At 38.7% G+C, this 18,573-nt stretch overlaps 1 protein-coding gene across 1 annotated transcript; it reads right to left on the bottom strand.

Annotated features, from left to right (window-relative positions):
• Positions 1-4,280: 4,280 nt before the first annotated feature.
• LOC121730896 (polyadenylate-binding protein-interacting protein 1-like) lies at positions 4,281-13,354 on the bottom strand. Its single transcript, XM_042120103.1, has 8 exons — positions 13,033-13,354; positions 12,514-12,734; positions 11,872-12,024; positions 11,521-11,739; positions 10,661-10,765; positions 7,113-7,281; positions 4,961-5,081; positions 4,281-4,775 (listed from the first exon to the last, which is right to left on the bottom strand). Exons 1-8 carry the CDS (start codon positions 13,145-13,147, stop codon positions 4,685-4,687), a joined length of 1,194 nt encoding a protein of 397 aa, XP_041976037.1. The 5' UTR covers positions 13,148-13,354; the 3' UTR covers positions 4,281-4,684.
• Positions 13,355-18,573: the final 5,219 nt, after the last annotated feature.

Raw genomic sequence — 18,573 nt, 5'->3', positions numbered from 1 at the left:
ACAGCAATTTATTTAAATGACTTTTATTAAAATATCCATTTATTCTTATAACATTCATAATATCACTGCAACAAAAATACAATGGAATATTATAAACATTCGCCTAATTGCATGAATAAATACGATATTATTACATAAATATTCAAAAATTGTTATTGCATCGTTGACAATTGTGGGAAAAATGTTTATTCGATTTATTAAAATACATTACTTTTATTGCAATTAGGTCTCATGACGACAAATCAAGCTGCTGCTACATTTCCAGGAAATTTTTTATCCTATTGTACACTTATGTCTTATTACATTGCGTCGTCTAAAAACAAGTTGACTGGTTAAGTCTGAAAATGGCCAGCTCGATTTGTCGCTTCTGTTACACTACAAACTATTTCACATTCGCACACTAGTCCAACCGACAAAAACAAAAATATGTAACAAAATTATTTTGGTAATAAGTTAAGTCTAGAGAGAAATGTTCAGAAAATAATAAGACGTCATATTATATTGAGTTGAATAAATACAAACAGTTTTTCAAATGCCTTTTGCTCGGAATGTAGGATTTTTATTATCATTTCTCAATTCTTATCAGGCATTTAGGTGAAAAAAAAAACTAAAAAAGTAATATTTTGATCATGTAATGTATGTTCGTTTACATAAATAAGTCCTGTAGTATTTGGGTTTATGAAACACTGTTTCTTACGTACCTAGGGCACAGGGAATTTTTAGTGATTTATTTTCATAGAAGATGGATTTCATAATTTAACAACAACATGCGTTGTTATATCTCTATGAATTTATCTTCAATCTTCATATTAGGTTATCCTCTATATCACAAGTTTTGAATACGTAGGATGGAAGTGAATACTCTCGCTCCATATCCAGTGAGTGGCAAAAATATTTATATTATGTAATGCTGGCACTTCACATGGCTATATGTATTTACTATTGGCTATTTGTTGTATTTGGCTACATTATTGACGAATACGCAAACAAGCAAATAAAGGCCAATACGACCTTCCACACATGGCCGTCAAATAGCAAACTTGCAAATATTCGATCCAGAATTTTTAAATCAGGTTTGTGTTCACCAATACAATGTCGGATGTCAGTTATAGACTTCGAATATTTATTACAAAAAATTGGACCACTAATTTCCAAAAAGGATACAAAATGTTGTTTTCCGCTCACGATACAACACTGAAAATGAATGAAAATTTGCTGAAAATCATCTGAAATTTAAAAATACCGTCTGTTGTCAAGTTGACAGCACTGGTTTATTTTGAAAACCGACTAAGGTATGGATAGTGTATTTGATATTGGTCATATTTGTCAAATGGGCTGAAATAAGGCCAATACTTTGTCAAACATACCGTCTACACATGGTGATCGTTTGGCGAATACATCAAATACGCAAATGCAAATAGCCATGTGAAGTGCCCGCATAAAACTAAATATTTTTACGTAGACCACGCTTCATCCTCTGTAGTTTCATTAGTAAGTTGCGGTCAAAAACGCTATGAAAATATAGCGTAAGACGCGCCATCTTTTGAAGGCATTCTTATTTCCTAGGGCGACGTAACTATTTTTAGAAACTGTACGGTGTAAAAGATTTTTTAAATTAACATTAACTGACTTCTCAGTTTCGGCCGCACTCAAAGACACTTGGTGATTAAACTTCAATTTAATGAAGAGCTTGACAGATAATATATGGGGCTTAGCTCTGAGTGCAGCAGTTAGACTATGAGTGACATAAAACAACTAGGTGGCGCCAGTCCATAAAGTTAATATACTAAGAGAAACAAAGGTCTGAGCAAGCGAGATGTCACTATCAGTAACACTGTGTGGTAAAAAGAGACGTGTGATACATGACAGCAGAACTCTTTTTTGACGTCCAGTCGGCAGTCGGCACGTGCCGCACGTTGACAATTTAATCTCATAGAATAATTAATGTTCAATCATGCTCGTGTAAGTGTATACGTACACATATTTTTAAACATAGATGTAAACCAATTTCGGTTTCGTTTGACAGGTCGAGATTGTTGCTCTATTCCGCTAGGTATATTAACTTTATGCGCCAATCACGAGTTTTTAGGCGGCTACTACTATCACCGCGCCAAAAAAACGCCACGTGCGTTCAGCACGAGTATTTAATATTTTAAATATCAAAGAATGTACTTTTTAAACTAATAAAATTTGATCAATTACGGACAAACGACACATTTTAAAATATTTCAGTGTTTAACGATCATAATATAATTTTCACCTTACTATCTCGAAAGATAAAACCGTACAGTTAACGTATCGTCAATATAAAATGTCAGTGAATATTGAAAATATAGTTGACATCTATATATCACCATAGGACATAGTTACATATCACCAGTATGGAAGCCAAGAAATTCGTTTTGATAACAATAGAATAAAATTTTACATTTAAACACATTACAATTTGTGAACGTCATACATAAGACTTAGAGGGTCGAAAAAATAAAACAGGTACTTAGCATCTGTATCTATAGTTCTTAATTGTGAATTGTAATTTCTATAAATAATATGAAAAAGTAAGTTACAGGTGTTTAAAAAACATTGAGATCAAGACAATATTCAAACAAACAAACAACTTTGGAACTTTGATTGGACAGAGTTTATTTTTAGGGTTTATAAGTTTTATATTTTTTTTTCTCTCAGTTAAACTAAATAAGCTACAATTATTATAATATTATTAACAATATAGACACAAAACGTCCCTTTTGTAATGGCTGGTAATAATTGCATCAATCAGTCACGTGACACGTCACTAAAAAAATAAAAAAGTAAAACTAATAATAATAATATTCACAGAACATTTTTCACACAGTGGTGCTAATTGGTTTTGTTCAACATCAATGCTAGACAACAAACGGACATATATAAGGCTGCGTCCCCATCAGACACGGCACGGCGCCGCCACCGTGATACGGTACGGCGCCGCACCGTGACACGGTGCCGTGTACGGTGCACCGCGCGCTCTTATTCTGGTGAAACTTCCGAACAAAATTTGTGTCCAAACTTAAACGAGGCATAATATGAAAATACATATCAAAGTCGCGTAATGCAAATATTATCATGTATACCGAGGAATTTTTATCTATAATAAATAATAGATCAAATTTCCTCGGTTTCTTTTTAACCGACTTCAAAAAATATTTAATGATTCTTTTTCAATCTTCGTCTTAGTAACAAGAGAATAATTTTTTCGCGATCCATATCCATTATCCAGACAAGCACTCTCGTTCGAGCGCAAATATTGACTGAATAGGGACGCACCGTACGCGGCACCGTGACACGGTGCGGCGCCATACCGTATCACGGTGGCGGCGTCGTGCCGTAACACGGTGCCGGCGCCGCGCCGTGTCTGATGGGGACAGAGCCTAAGACTTATGAATAAATCAGAAGAAATTTAATTTTTAAAACAAATATTTGTTTCAATAGGATGAACAAATCAATGTCTATTAGTGGTACGAAAATAACTACAATTTTAATATGTAACTGAATTACTTATGGGTAATGGGACAAGATGAATTTTAATACTCCCCTTACTAATAATAAAGCTGTACCTAATACAATGTTTTTGACACAAACGTGTCTGATACGTAAGCAAAAGCCTCTCTCATCGTATAATATATCTAATTATCCAGTGTATAACAATTGTTATTAGTAAGGGGGTATAAGATATATAAGTATTTGGACATAATAAACATATAAATTGGTATTACTGTATTACGGATCAACACCTTTTGGTAAAAATGTAGGTCCTATGTTATGGATATTAAAAATGGTTGATTGGAGGTGAAAAAATATTAAAATACTACATACATTATTTTCTATTACTATGCATTATAAATTGTTTCGTTTTATGCTACGGCGTAGGTTTTATGCAATTTTGTTAATCTATAGAAGCACTGTTGAGAGCACCAACGAAATCCTATGAAATATTTGTCTTTTTTCTTCTTTTTTTATTATAATTGATGTTACTTTCTACATATTTTGTTTACATTAAGTCTACATTATGCATGCTAGCTATAATTACAGGGCAAATGTTTGACGTTTTTAGACACTTCTATCCGAAAATGATGATATAGGCCAAATAAACAATAATATGCATTTTTTTTTTCAGTTATGGCTTGTGCTTAATATGAGAGACTTAGCCCCAATTTCACCAACGACTGTTAAAGTTAACGCTTGAATTAGTATCACGTTACCTCTTTCGTTTTTCTTATGAATGAAAGAGAAGACATGACATTTTAACAAGCTGTTAACACTAACAGACGTTGGTGAAATTGGGGCTAATAATATCTGTAGCGTATTCTCAGAAAAAAAGACTGTGTACTTTCCAAATTTGTTTAAAAATAATAATTATCCCTCACGAGCACAGACTTGATACTATAGATGCTGTCGTGGCCCATTCTGTTGTTTAAGTCATTCCACTTCACTATTCTTAGAGCGAAGATATGGATATATTCCTCTAACTTATCTAGTGACCTCCATGTACTCACACAAGCACTTTAAACACCGACACATGTCATGTTATAATCTTTTTAAATTTTATTAACATTTTATATTTTTTTTGTAATTTTCTCATGCCATTGTATATGTAAACTCAAGTGACCAGCTTTAGCTATTTGGTTTACTACGTATCATTCGTTGGTTATCGTTTGATCTGGTTAGACATCAGAAGGAATTCATAGAAGCCATCTTGCATTTCATCATCCATCTCCCATTCGTCATCTATTTCAGCACTGAAAAATATAAAAACTTAATGAAACAATTCAGACAATGATTAAATTTTATGTAAAAGGTAATATAAAATAAATATTTGCAATAACAATATTTATTATTCTCATTGTACGTGCACAGTTATCATATATTACATGCTCATGTTATAAACTTTTATGTGAAGGAAAAGAAAGTAATTTATACATACACTTCCTCTTTGTAATAAGGTTTATCCTTAAGGTTGGTATCAAGGAAGGCAGCCTCCTCCGCAGTAAGCACTTGTCCATCTTCCAGGTATACACTCTCTGACTCTCCGTTAGATGACATTCCTGTAGAATAGAATATTTATTTCCAGGTTTATAATGTTTCTTAGTGGTTTCTTACAATTTTCGTGCAGTGTCAAAATTCTGCCTCATGGTCGATGTCAAGTTGTAGAGTTTATTTAATGCATCAAACTATGCGTTTTTATTTATCTTATATCTTTAAACGAGCAATTCTTGTATACAAGTCTCAAAGTGGGAGAAAAAAATTGAACTCATGATGTATGGCTTATATTAGTGTCAATTTTCTCCAATTTAAAAAAAAAAAATCTCTGGCTTCATACTAATCTGACCACCTCATCATAAGAAAATCGTTATAACTTCTAAACTATCTGACTTAAAACATTGAAGTAAAAGAATTTAAGAAGATGAAAACTTCCTCTATCTTTTAAAAATACAAAAGAACCAGTTTAATGTGCTAGATTTTTTACAAAAAGCCATTAATAAAAAATACACATTTTTTTTTCTTAAACTTGGGTTTTTCTATGTTTAATTCCACGAAATTTATAACATATTGCCGTGTAAGCGTAGTCCACAAATTTAGCTATCAAATGAGACCTTTTTTTATCTTCATAGGATATTTACAAGAGCAGTTCTGGTCAGATTAGTGTGAAAGCCCGAGAAAAACTAAAATGGCTGCCATTTTACAACCATGAGAGAGAAAATATGACAAAAACGCTTAAAGGCACGGAAGTTCCTTGCGCTGTCTACGAGATCGTAATATAGGACTCCAGATTTACAAAGTATGTTATTAAGCATTATAGATCTTTCGTTATGCCAGAGGTTACACTCCCAGAGAACATGATGGGCGGTTTGTTCAAACATGTTGCCTTCGGTCGAGCACTCGCACATGGGTGATTCTACTAATTTAAATCCATAGAGTTTCGCTTTAAAATTACCATGACCGGTCAGGAATTGAGATACGCAATGATCAATATCCATCCAGAGTTTGGATAGCCGTTGACGTATATCTGGAAAAAAGTTATAAAGGTGGCGACCTTTTGTGGAGTTATCCCAACGCGTTTGCCATTCGGACAATAGGAAACGTACTGAATCATCTAAGGGTTCAAACAATCTAGCAATTTTTGGTTTATCGCGAGCGTTTAAAAAGTCCGGGCTAGTAATGTTTTTATTGTGGTAGTACATAGTCGCACGACGCTGTATTTCAAGGTCTACGGGTAAGACTCCGGCTAGTACAGGTAAAGCTTCGGTACTTGTGGTTCTGTAAGCTTTACACAGGAATATGAGAGCAAGACGTTGGCTTTGTAATAATTTGCGACGAGCCGCACCAATAGTTGCTCGGTCAGCCCACACGGGAGCCCCGTAGCATATAGTACCTAGGAATGTCGCTGAGTAAATTAGTTTGAGAGTTTTAAATGATGGACCCCATATTGAAGTGGAAATTTTGGTAAATGAATAAAAGTTACGTTTAGCTTTCTCACCGGTCTGAATAATATGATCTAAAACCGAAAGTTTATTTTCTAAGTAAAACCCGAGATAACAGAGCGACTGCTTGCGTTTAACGTTAACATTGTTAAGTTTAATGCTGGGTGTCGACAAGAGGGATCCCTTCAAGAGTATTTGGTAGGTTTTATGCGCGGCAAAATTTAAGCGGTTGCGGTGGCCCCAGTCCGAAATTAAGTTTAAACTTTGGTTTGCTTTCGTTTCAATTTCGGAACGTGAGTTAGCCTGAATAATGAGAAAACCATCACGTTATAGCAAAAATGATAGTTGTAAGCCGTGTGCTAGCGCGTTTTTCTCTCTCTGTCTCTCTCTCGCTTTTTTTTAGTGTATACAGGTTTTTCTACTATCAGAGAAGTTGATTCTTAGTCAGATGGGGGACCTACGTAGTTTGGTCGCGTTACGTCAAACCCAGCCGACAGATCACAGTTAACATTGAATTGACATGATCCGACCAAATGATGTTGGTCTGTCACCTGCCTAGGAATCAATTTCCTCGATGGTACATATAACATAACAAATAATTAACTGGAATCCGGGTGTCTCTTGACACCTCTCATTTTTTTTATTTCCTCTTACCGTGATGATTGTGATGGGGCGACACGCGGGGCGCGGAGTCAGTGAGCCCCCACCGCGCGGCCCGGAGCGCCAGCACGCCGCGCACGCACGGCATCTCGCACCGCTTGAGCCGCTCGAACGCCGCCTGCATCGCCAGCGGGCAGTCCGCGTCCAACGCTAGACCCGACAACTGCAATGACAGGATGATCAACTGATTGCTACTTACGGTAAATACACCGACGCCTGATTAATTGTCTCACACATCACAACTCACAAGATACAGGCACAGGCACTTTTTTTATAAAGGCATTATGGGTTATATCTATTTAAAAAATCTATTATGGGTAAAAGGCATTAATGGTGAGACCTATGTAATGCAGATCTATTTGATGAGGGTTTCACACACAGAGCAGCATTACAGCATCTTGATACATCTTTCTAGAGAAATCGTCAGGAGACCACACGCGACAGCAGCTATAATGTATATTTTTACATCTTCGTATCTGATACAGAGCTATATGAAACTATACATTTATATTTTGATACATCTAAATACATCTCAATACATTTCCGTGTATTACTATACATCTCTTATCTTCATATTATAATGTTCAAAAATTTATGTGATTATCACTACATAGTATAAAACAAAGTCGCTTTTTCTATCCTCATGTCCCTTTGTTTCCTTTAATCTTAAAAAGTTACGGATTTTGATGCCATTTTCTTTAATAGATAGAGCGATTAAAGAGGAAGGTTTATAAGTATAATAACAATCTTTAAATAGTGGAGAAATACTGTTATTTTTGAGGTTTCTAATCTGATGTAAACACAGGCAGAACCCTACGAGATTTATCAAAATAATGTACTGAGTATGGCCGTGTTCGTCGGCGTAATTTTTAGCGCATTCGCTGCAAAACCTAGTTATTGCGCATGTCCAAATCATGTCATGCCATGGCAACGACAACTGTTTACGACTTGACATTTAACCCAATTGCAATTTGTTGGTGGCGTTGCAATGAACAAACCAGTGGGAGAGCCATGCTTCGGCACGAATGGGCCGGCTCGACCGGAGAAATACTACGCTCTCACAGAAAACCGGCGTGAAACAGCGCTTGCGCTGTGTTTCACCGAGTGAGTGAGTTTACCGGAGGCCCAATCCCCTACCCTATTCCCTTCCCTACCTTCCCCTATTTCCTTCCCTTCCCATCCCTACCCTCCCCTGTTACCCTATTCCCTCTTAAAAGGCCGGCAACGCACCTGCATCTCTTCTGATGCTACGAGTGTCCATGGGTGACGGAAGTTGCTTTCCATCAGGTGACCCGTTTGCTCGTTTGCCCTCTTATTTCATAAAAAAAAACAATTAAATTTTTAAATTTTTCCAAGTAATCCATATCCATATTTTCCAAAATAAAATAATCAAACACTATCATAGTGTTAAATAAATTATTTGTGCGGCTGTTAGACAATTTTGTCTTATGTATAAATTATGTTTAGCTTTTATTATTCTAATCATGAATAAACAATTAAGACGTTGTTTACGACTTGACCAGCAACTTGTTATGGCGTTGCCATGAAATCTTTTGGACATGCGCAATAAAAGGTTTGTCCAAAAATACGCCGACGAACACGGCCAATGTCTACAGAAAACTTCGCGACGGTTATCCCACAATAACATTTTTTTGTCATTTACTTTTTCCTACAAATAATGGCTAATTTTCGAAGCGATTTTAACCAATACGGCATTAATCCTTATTCAATTAAATACTTTAAATACATTTTTGATTTAATATAGATCTATATAGCCCTTTACAGCATATGATTTAAATATTTCCGAAGAAATTACAGATTTAAAAATTGCGGGACGTAGCTTTCGCAGCGGTACCGGTCATTAATGCGGGAATCGGGTAGTAATTTTAATAAAAATCAAAACTACTGAATCGATTTTAATAATTTTTTCAGTGACAATAGGGATATATATATTTTATACCCGTGCGAAGCGGGGGCGGGTCGCTAGTATTATATACAATATACATATTTTATGTATGTATGTATGATAGACAGAGACACACAGTGTTACCACCTCAGCACATCACTTCACAGCAGGCACTGCAGGCAGTCTGTCCCCCAGAGCCTATATTTTCAATCAAATCTTCAATCCACATCGTTCTGTTTTTGACACATGTAACAATGCGCGCATCAAAATCACAATCCGAATTATCTTCTGATGAGTTATCTAGTAAATCTAATAACAAGTATAGGTCTACTCTGATGGCAAAAAGTGAGAAAAGAAATTGACTCTAGCAATACCTGGGTAATTAGAATAAAACATTTTGATCCATTTTTTTCCTTAAGAATAGCGGCTGATTCTGTGTGTGAAACATGCAAATATAAAAATTTCTCCAATGATCAAGGATATTTTTTGAAAATCTGCCATCCTTTGCCATCAGATCCTGGTAGACCTATAACTCGACGGGTCCATAGTATTACAACATTAAAAATAAGAACAGCCTGTATAACACCTTAGCAGCTGAAAAGTGCGTCAAGCGGTACCATTGAAATGTAAGGATCTGGTACCTGTTGTGTGTGTGATACATTAGGATAATTTAAAGCTATACATTCCGGGATGTAATCTATATTAATATACATTAACTGCTCTGTGTGTGAAACCCTTAAGTACATAATTATTATTGAAATATTGTAAATTAAAAGAAAACATCGCAGAACACTTTGCAGTAGCACACTTGTTTTAAGGCCTTTTTAGGGTTCCATAGTCAACAAGTAACCCTTATAGTTTCAGTCTGTCCGTCCGTCTGTCCGTCTGTCTGTCCGCGGTTTTGCACAGACTGTAGGACCTACAAAGCTGTAATTTGGCATGAATGCACATATTAATGATGCCGACAAAATGGAACACGAAATCTTAAAAATATATTTTTTTATGGTACCTTCCCTATACATCAAGTGGGGATGAATTTTTTTTCGCGTCCACCCCATCGTGTGGGGTGTCGTTGGATAGGTTTTTTAAAAATATTATGAGTATTCATAGATCATTTTCCGATTTAGGGATCCGTTTGTGAAATATTAAGTTTTAAAGTGGAAAAAATCGTTAGAGTCCAGTGTCCCCTTCTTCAACGATCTAAACTATAGCTTCTGGAAATGTGAAAAAATTTCACGGGAGTAGGAAATATGCTGAATTTAAAAGGAAAATTATCACGGCTAAGAAGACTTCATATTTTATTGAGTAATAAATAATAATAGTCAATCAACTAAAAAAAAAAATATTCGGCAAAGTATAAAGTAAGTTTTTGTTCAACTTCCTTTGAAAGTAACTGAGATGATGTTGTTAGTAATGTAAAACACGTTATAAATGTACATTCATCGACTAAACAAAAATAAAATAAAAACTAGCGGTACTACGGAACCCTAATAGCGCGTGGCCCGACACGCACTTGGCCGGTTTTTTTTCCACATAGGTCAGATTAGGCCAAGATAATTGAAAAGTGGAATCACTTGCCTAAATACGAAATACGAAATTGTAAGAAATATATAAGACAAAATATTATATTACTCACTTTAAGTAGTTGACAAACAGATTTAATGTTAACTTCCTTGTTTGTATCCAAAAGATGAGATAATACTTTACAAAGGCTCTCCCCCAAAGATTTTATTCTTCCACCCTGTAAAAGTAAAAAATTAGTTACAGCATACTAATAAATAGATTTACATGTATACAGACACTATAATAGTAACAAATTGTTTTGCCCATTCCTGAAGCATTAGAAAAATTGCTTGACAGGCTAATAATATCAATTTTGTATTAATTGACTACCAAAAAAAGAGACAAGAAAGTACAATAGTTACATAATATATTATGTATTAAAAGATGATAATAATAATCATTTTACATAATATTATCTCTTGCACTGATATGTAAGTATGTTATAATAACAACAAGTATAAGTGTGAGCCGAAGTTACGCGGCGTAAATTCCGCATGATTACGCCTTGTCCCGCAATGTCCAACGCACGGAATAGTGTGTCATCGGTAATTTAAAATACATTGCGGGCGTAATCATGCGGAATTTACGCCGCGTAACTTCGGCCTAGTGTGTTTAGACACTTGCAGGCAGAAGTTAACTAGGCATCTCATTCTCTCAATTCTGAGGAAACTCTATGAAATCAAGCAGGTGTACTTTTTTTTATAAAATAAAAATAATTGCCCCCTGTAAATGAGCAAATAGGTCACCTGATGGATAAGCAACTACCGTTGCCCATGGACGCTCGCAAGTTGCAATATTAGAGCTGCAGGTGCATTGCCGACCTTTTAAGAGGGACACTCTCTTCTTGAAGGTTTGTATACACCGCTGGTGACAGTTTATTCCAGAGTTGACAGTTATGTTAATCTCTATACATAATATGAATATTGTAAATACCTGATTATCTTCAAGCTGTGTGTAAATTTCTGCCAGGAACATGGCAAACCCTCGCATGTTCTCTTCAGAAGTCTCAATACCAGATATTATTTTGTGCTCCTCCGCTGAACATCTCTCGAGTAGGCATGCACGGAAAGTAGATTCTTCTGCTATGTCAAGTGAGTCGTAAATGGAACAGAGACGAGCTCCATTATAGCGGAAATTAGATTCAGCTATAGACTGTAAACAGATAAAAAATTTAATAAAAAATCAGTTTACAATTTACTATTGCATTTAAAACAACTTTATGAATGTCAATATGTTATTTTATTTATATGAAATTGATTTGATAGATAAGATATGAAAACTTGCCTGGTTGACAATAGCCTCAACCAGAGGCTTAGTGTAGCTAACGTCATTGAGGGTTGAAGCAAAGGCATCCACAATTTGACCACACAGTTGATCAAATTTCCCAGGATCTAATGTTATTTCACACATTACATTAATAAGGTTGCCAATATTTTCCTGTTGAACATAAAAATATTTTTAATATTATATTCTATTCTTACCATATAAAATTATATACATGGGAGATTTATACGTGGGAGAGCCATGCTTCGGCACGAATGGGCCGGCTCGACCAGAGAAATACCACGTTCTCACAGAAAACCAGCGTAAAACAGCGCTTGCGCTGTGTTTCGCCGAGTGAGTGAGTTTACCGGAGGCCCAATCCCCTACCCGTTTCCCTTAGCTACCCTCCCCTATTCCCTTCCCTTCCCAAATCCCATCCCTACCCTCCCCTATTACCTCTTAAAAGGCTGGCAACGGACCTGCAGCTCTTCTGATGCTGCGAGTGTCCATGGGCGACGGAAGTTGCTTTCCATCAGGTGATCCGTTTGCTTTATATTTATTATTTCATAAAAAAAAAAAAACAGCAAGGTCCTAATGTACTATACACAATGTATTATTCATATATTATTATTTAATAACCAAAATTTCATATTTTCTACTCACCCTTAGATAAGAATTAGACATTTCATCAATGGAATAATTCATCTCATCGAAATTAAATGAATTTTGGTCTTGGGCCTTCAGAATTCTATCTTGTACGGAGAAGCGAGGCACTCTGTATTGTGTTGAATCTGATGAGTAGGTAACTCCTTGTTGTGGTGGGACATAGTTTGGGGGATACCATTCCTTGGCTTCCGCTGATAGATTGGACTTAACTGGCTCAACTACAACAATATGAGGTTATATTATATAATTTTATGCAGCACACATCAATTTTTGGCGACCACATTTCAGCTTTCTCTTTTTTATACTTTTTAATTATAATGATATCTAAAACATTGCCAGCAAGTTATTGGGCTGGCAGTGTACTTTCTGTCGTTAAACAGCTACGTCATCATGAATTAAATCCTAACTTTCACCTGAAAATAGCTAACAAAAAAAACAAGTTTTCATAGTTATTTACATCTGTCGGCTTTCTATGAAAAGATAAGGTTAATACGTTAAAAGCTATTTAGACGATACCTTTAACTTCATCGGTGACATTTTTGGGTCGCCGCAGCTCGCGCGGCTGGTTATTTTCAGGATGTTTCCAGCCGCGTCCTCTACCTCTGGATCCTCCGACCTCCCCGTTATTCATATCAAATGAAAGTTACGACACAAATATACTTTCTTTTATAGCGATTATGCTGAAATTCCATAAACTGAGTTATGAACCGCACTACGAATGTGGTGGACGTTTATTATAATATCAAAAGACACGTAAACAACGACAAAACTTGATTTCTTTGTAAACGTTTCTCATCAAGTCATCACAGCTACACCTCCATGTTATTTTTGTGAGATAGGTAGATTGTGTAAAAGAGAAAAACGATAATGTCATAATCGAGATAAATAATTTGTCTCTGACAAGGTCTTTATCACAAGGGCATAAGGGCTATAATCACAAGAAATGCCAACCTAACCTTACCGGAGTACATACATTTTGAGAAAGAGATGCAGCATCATGTCGTGTCGTGTCGACTTTCATAATATAAATTCGTTTTTTTTAAAGAAATATGGGATTTGATGTTGCAGACAGACTGCCGACTGCAGAATAGCGCGAGCGGTCGAATGACTCGAATCTTGCTCGAATCTCACATTTGAAAATAACTCATCTCATCGAAGAGATCAATGAAATTTCGTAAGGTTAAAATATCATTTTTTTTTTTTTTTTTTTAAAGAAGGCAGGTCTCTGTAGCCCTGACGTCACTGCGACCCATGAGGATCTATTGTGACTCCTTCGCACTAGAGTATCATCCCCAACCCTATACTGCTCATAAATTGAACGATATGGTTGGGGTTGGTGCCACGAATTTCCTCTGTGGACGAGTATTCGTGGCGACCAAGGTGCCTGTTCCTGCTCTGTAGTAGAGCAGGGCAGTCGAGGAGAAGGTGAATAGGTGTTTCATCCTCCTCCTCACAGAATCTGCAAGTCATTATGTTACAAATACCCATTCTGTTCAGGTGTTTGTTGAGCTTGCAGTGCCCAGTTAGGCTTCTGGTAAGGATTTTTAATTGGTTCCTACCCAAGGTGAGCACTAATTCTGATTGTTTCTTGTTGAAGTCAGGAATTAGGCCTTGGAGTGTTCAAGGCCAGGGGTCTCAGCCCATTGCTTCCTGCATAGTCTGTGACCCCATTCCTTGAGCACTTGCTTTGTGGTACTGGGAGTTATACCACAGAATGGTTCTGGACCATATATGAGACTCTCGGCCCCAAGCCTAGCCAGCTCGTCAGCGGTTTCATTGCCGGGGACGTTGCTGTGGCCCGGGACCCATACTAGGCGGATGTTGTTGTTCCTTCCCAGCATGTTTAACGTCTCAATGCATTCCAGAACTAATTTGGACGAGACTTCTGCGGCAGTCAGTGCTTTAAGTGCAGCTTGACTATCGGAGAAGATAAAAACGTTTTTATTAACTAGGGCCATCTCCAGGCTTTCTAGTGAACCACCGAGGATAGCGAAGACTTCAGCCTGAAACACGGTCGCAAACTCCCCCAAGCAGGCGTATTTGCCTTTTGGTGGCCTGCCTCCGTAGATTCCGGCTCCCGCACGGTTGTCTTTCCTTGATCCATCCGTGAACCAAACTATGTCGCTAGGGCGGACATCGATTGGATTTTTCCTTTCCCAGTCCTCCCTGGAAGGTATAAAAACCTGGTACTGCTTCGAAAAGCTATACACCTTGATCATGGCATCTGATGGCATGGCCATGATAGGTGAGTCACTGAGAGACTGTTCCAGCTGTCGAAATGGGGTGGAGACCCAATTCGTCCCACCCGCCGTCCTGGCCCTGAGAGCCACCTTTTTGGCCTCCATCTGAACAAGCAGAGGAAGCGGAGTTAAGTTGATCAGGGCCTCGAGGGAAGCGGTGGGTGTTGACGAGAGTGCACCCGTGATTATTAGACATGCCAGTCTCGACTGTACACTATTTAGTCTTTTGTGACAGTTTACTTGTTCAGCCTTTTTATGCCACACTGCGCAGCCATATGTGGTAATCGGTCTCACTACGGCTGTATATAGCCATAGCATTGCCTTCGGCCGAATACCCCATTTAGAGCTGACAAGCTTCCAACAGGAACCCAGAGCACATCTAGCCTTTTTCGTAATATACTCGATGTGCTTATTCCAAGTGAGTCCTTTGTCTAGGATTACTCCTAGATATTTGACATCACCCGCAAACTTAATAGTTTTCCCAAAGAGTGTTGGGGGTCTTAGTCCCTCCAACTTCCTCTTTTTGGTGAAAGGTATCAAGACCGTCTTATCAGCATTTACTGTTAGCTTGACCCTTTGGCACCAATTCTCGACGACTCTTAGTGCTGACTGCATCAACCCAGCGACCACCGATGCGCATTTTCCCACCACCATAATCGCCAGGTCGTCAGCGTACCCTTGAGCGTAGTAACCTATGAGGTTCAGTTCCCTTAGTAGCTCATCCACTACCAGGGACCATTCCAGGGGTGACAGCACACCTCCTTGTGGGCAACCTTGTGTCAGCCTGATTTTGAGTGTCAGGTCCATAATAGTCGATGAGGCTACCCTATTGTCGAGCGTGGCTTTGATCCATTTCCTAGTTGTTGGATCTATATTCTTTGAAGCCAGGCCATTTGTGATAGAGCCGGTTGAAGTGTTGTCGAATGCGCCTTCAATATCGAGAAAGACACATAACGCAATCTCTTTATCTTCAATTGCTCTATCAATCCGATCTACCAAGTCCATTAGGGCCGTCTCGGTAGATTTGCCTTTTTGGTAGGCATGTTGTCTTTCATGCAGCGGCATTTTAGTGAGATAGGTGTCCCTTATGTGTAGGTTGACCACCTTCTCCATTGTTTTAAGCATGAAAGAAGTGAGGCTAATTGGTCTGTATGACTTTGGTAGAGCTTTGTCTCTGTCCCCACTTTTGGGTATGTAGGACACCCTTACCTTTGTCCATGCCAATGGGATGTAGCCCCACGCAAAGCTTGCTCTGAATATTTTCAGTAGCATAGGAAGGATAATGTCCTTGCCCTGTTGTAGGAGGGCCGGAAATATTGTTACGTGCTAGGGTTCGAGGATTTGGAGAGAAAGACCTGATGACTCTCTTGAAGACTTTATTAACACTGCACTAAACACTAGGTCACAACACTTAGCACTAAGTCCAAACACTAATCACTAGGTCCAATCACTAAGCACTATCACTGTCCTAGGTCGTAGCCAAGTCGCAGGTTTCACTGGTTCACTCACTATTGATCACTTGATGTCGCCTTGAAGATCGCTCTGATTGAACTGACTAGCCGGGCGCGCCTGCGGCTCTTTTTATATGGCGAGACGAATTCCAGAAATTTCCCGATTCACGCAAACAAGTAAACAACCGTGGGAAATTTCTAGGAGGCCCGGGAATGTACCACAATAAAACTGCCGTCCCTGCGATAAGTGCAGTAAGTTGAATTTAATTTAGACCTTATGGACTCAGTCATAAGGTCTAAATTCAAACACGCTAACAAATAAAGGGTAAGCACGTAAACAAACATTGGACCTTCCTAGAAGGTTCGAGTATGTAATTGCGCACCACGTGTCCGTATACCATGTACCGTAACACTACTCCCCTCTTAGAGATGCTCGTCCCGAGCATCATTGTTACTGCCATGGTAACGCGCCAGACGGTCTATGTGTACCACTTTGAATGTCCCTCTTGGTTGCTTTTGAATCCTGTAAGTCACATCATTCAATCGGGTAACCACTTTGTATGGGCCGTCCCACTTGGTCTGCAACTTTGGAGATTTGCCTTTTCGGCGAGTTGGGTTATGCAGCCACACCAGTGACCCTTCTTCGAAGCCGCTTGTATTCGATTTCCGGTCGTATCTGGTCTTCATGTTCTCACTTGACTGTAACCCATTTTCCCGAACCATGGCGTGTATATAGCGCATCTTTTCCCTTAAATCGCAGACATAATCTGGTACGGTCTTCGGTTCCTCCGGTGACCCTCCTGTCAAGAGGTCTACTGGTACTCGCAGTTCTCTACCGTAATTGACATACGCCGGGGTAGCTTTTATGCTCTCATGCTCGGCGGTACGGTACGACAGAAGGAAGAGCGGTATATACTTGTCCCAGTCCTTTTGTTTGTCATCTACCAATTTCGCCAAATGCCTCTCAAGGGTCTGGTTAAATCTCTCAACCATTCCATCAGACTGTGGATGGTACGCGGTGGTCCTCGTTTTATGCATTCCCAAAATTATGCACACTTCCTGGAAGACCTGCGATTCGAAATTCCTGCCCTGATCAGAATGGATTTCCAGAGGCACACCAAACCGAGATATCACTTCTTCGACTAATTTAGAAGCGACTGTTGTAGCTTCTTGGTTTGGTATGGCGAACACTTCGGGCCATTTGGTGAAGTAATCCATGACGACCATAAAATACTTGTTTCCCGATTCCGTCACGGGAAATGGCCCAGCTACGTCAACTGCGATTCGTTCCCACGGTGCGCCAACGTTATACAAGCGCAGGCTCCCACGGCTCCTTGTCTGTGGTCCCTTCACTGCAGCGCAAGTAGTGCATTTGCGGCACCAATCCTGTACATCGTCTCGACAATGCAACCAGTAGAATCGTTCTCGCACTTTTGTTAACGTCCTCTTTACTCCTAAATGACCTCCTGATACGCCATCATGCATTTCACGGAGAACATCCGGTACTCTCGTTCTTGGGACCACTATCTGAAGATGGAACTCTCTACCGTTAGTCTTCTCCCATTTCCGGTAAAGTATTCCATTTTGAAGAATTAGACTGTCCCATTGCGCCCAGTACGCCTTAGTGACAGCGCCAGTGGGTGCAACCTCACTCCAGATTGGTTTTTCATCACCCCGTTTCTTCCATGTGATGATGTGCCGAAGGTCGTCATCTGTTTCTTGAGCCTCCCTCATAGCATCATTCTCCCATGGGCCCAAAGGACTTGTTTTCGTTAACTTTAATGTTACTTCATTAGATTCCTGCTTAACACAATGTTTGCAGTCCTCCGAACACGGCCTTCGCGAAAGTGCGTCGGCATTCCCATGTGCCTTTCCGCTGCGATGTTCCGTCTTGAAGTCATACTCCTGGAGTTGTTCAATCCATCGAGCTACTTGGCCTTCTGGGTTCTTGAATTGTAGTAGCCACTTCAAGGCTGCGTGATCAGTTCGCAGTAAAAAGTGTCTGCCGATGAGGTACTTACTGAAATGTTGTAGCGTCTTTACGACAGCCAAGAGTTCTCTTCTTGTCACACAGTAGTTTCTCTCTGGCTTAGATAAAGATTTGCTGAAATATGCAATTACAACTTCTCTTTCACCCTGTTTTTGAGATAACACCCCTCCAATGGCCGTGTTGCTTGCGTCCGTGTCGACTATAAACTGACCTTCAGGTTGTGGATACCCCAGGATTGGTGTTTCACACAGATGTTTCTTTAGTTTCTGAAAAGAATCTTCGGAAGTCTCGTCCCAAATAAACTGTCGTTTATCTTCTGTCAGCCGATGTAATGGCTTGGCTATCTCTGAGAATCCCTTAACAAAACGCCTGTAGT

The sequence above is a fragment of the Aricia agestis genome, chromosome 10 (genome assembly GCF_905147365.1).
Source record: "Aricia agestis chromosome 10, ilAriAges1.1, whole genome shotgun sequence".
Lineage (NCBI taxonomy): Eukaryota > Metazoa > Arthropoda > Insecta > Lepidoptera > Lycaenidae > Aricia > Aricia agestis.
The sequence above is the reverse complement of the archived record's forward strand: the minus strand, read 5'-3'. Positions and strand labels throughout refer to the sequence as shown.